The sequence below is a fragment of the Aplysia californica genome, unplaced genomic scaffold (genome assembly GCF_000002075.1).
Source record: "Aplysia californica isolate F4 #8 unplaced genomic scaffold, AplCal3.0 scaffold00456, whole genome shotgun sequence".
Lineage (NCBI taxonomy): Eukaryota > Metazoa > Mollusca > Gastropoda > Aplysiida > Aplysiidae > Aplysia > Aplysia californica.
In genome coordinates this window covers 261,350-262,206 of record NW_004797726.1, presented here as the reverse complement: position 1 = coordinate 262,206, position 857 = coordinate 261,350, and the positions used below count along the sequence as shown (strand labels likewise).

Sequence of the window (857 nt, the reverse complement as noted above, 5' to 3'; positions counted from 1 at the left end):
CCCCGAAAAAAAAAGATTTTTGCAACCTTGGGGACACTAATCACCACTTGACTCTGTCCTGGGCAGTTACAATTACAAACCAAACTAAGCTCCTCCTCTTTACCCCGCCCCCAACAGGAGTGGGCGTGGCCATGATCGTAGCGTCCACCCTTGTGTCCATCTACTACAACATGATCATCGCATGGGCGGAGTTCTACATGTTCGCCTCCTTCACCAGCAAGCTGCCGTGGTCAGACTGTGATAACCCGGACTGGAACACGCCTGGTATGTTATTTATTGATCCGTGTTTTGTTTTGTTTTGTTTTGTAGTTTTAGTTTTGTACTCCATTTCGTTGGCACGAATGCTTTTCTTTTTCTTTTTGTTTTGTTGGCCCCATTGTATTGCTGACGACACAGGTAGGTCCTACTTCTCTTTCCCTTGTTTCTGTCTGTCTGTCTGTCTGTCTCATTCTCTGCACGAAATTAAATAACCGCTATCATATCGACGTGCTTCCCTAAACTTAAACAAATATTATTTAAACAAACAGTTCTAATGACACTGTCCAAAAAGACCACCTATCTAAGATTACCACTTTTCTTCTCCAAAATGGCTAGTCAAACTGCTTATTTGGTTTCCCTCCGCTATTTCTCTCTGTCTGTCGTGTTTCTTTTTTTTCCTCTATATTAAATGACGTGTTATCCTGAGATGTGCTTCTCATTACTCAAACAAACAAACAAACAAACAAACAACAAACAAACAAACAAACAAACAAACAAACAGACTGCGTGGGTGGTTGGCGGGTGCTCTGGTGTGGTTTGCTTCTTCTTTCCTATCAAACATCTATCGTCCTTATCTCCCCTTCTTCTTTTTTGTGTTT

The 857-nt window shown here is 41.8% G+C and overlaps 1 protein-coding gene across 1 annotated transcript in view; it reads left to right on the top strand.

Moving 5' to 3' along the window:
* The window catches only part of LOC101856911 (sodium- and chloride-dependent glycine transporter 1), a gene marked incomplete at its 3' end in the record, with an annotated part of 15,414 nt that extends 15,150 nt beyond the window's left edge, over positions 1 to 264 (top strand). The window contains 1 exon segment of the mRNA XM_013086329.1: positions 118 to 264. Coding sequence (XP_012941783.1) covers positions 118 to 264 — 147 coding nt within the window.
* Between the last annotated feature and the right edge of the window lie 593 nt (positions 265 to 857).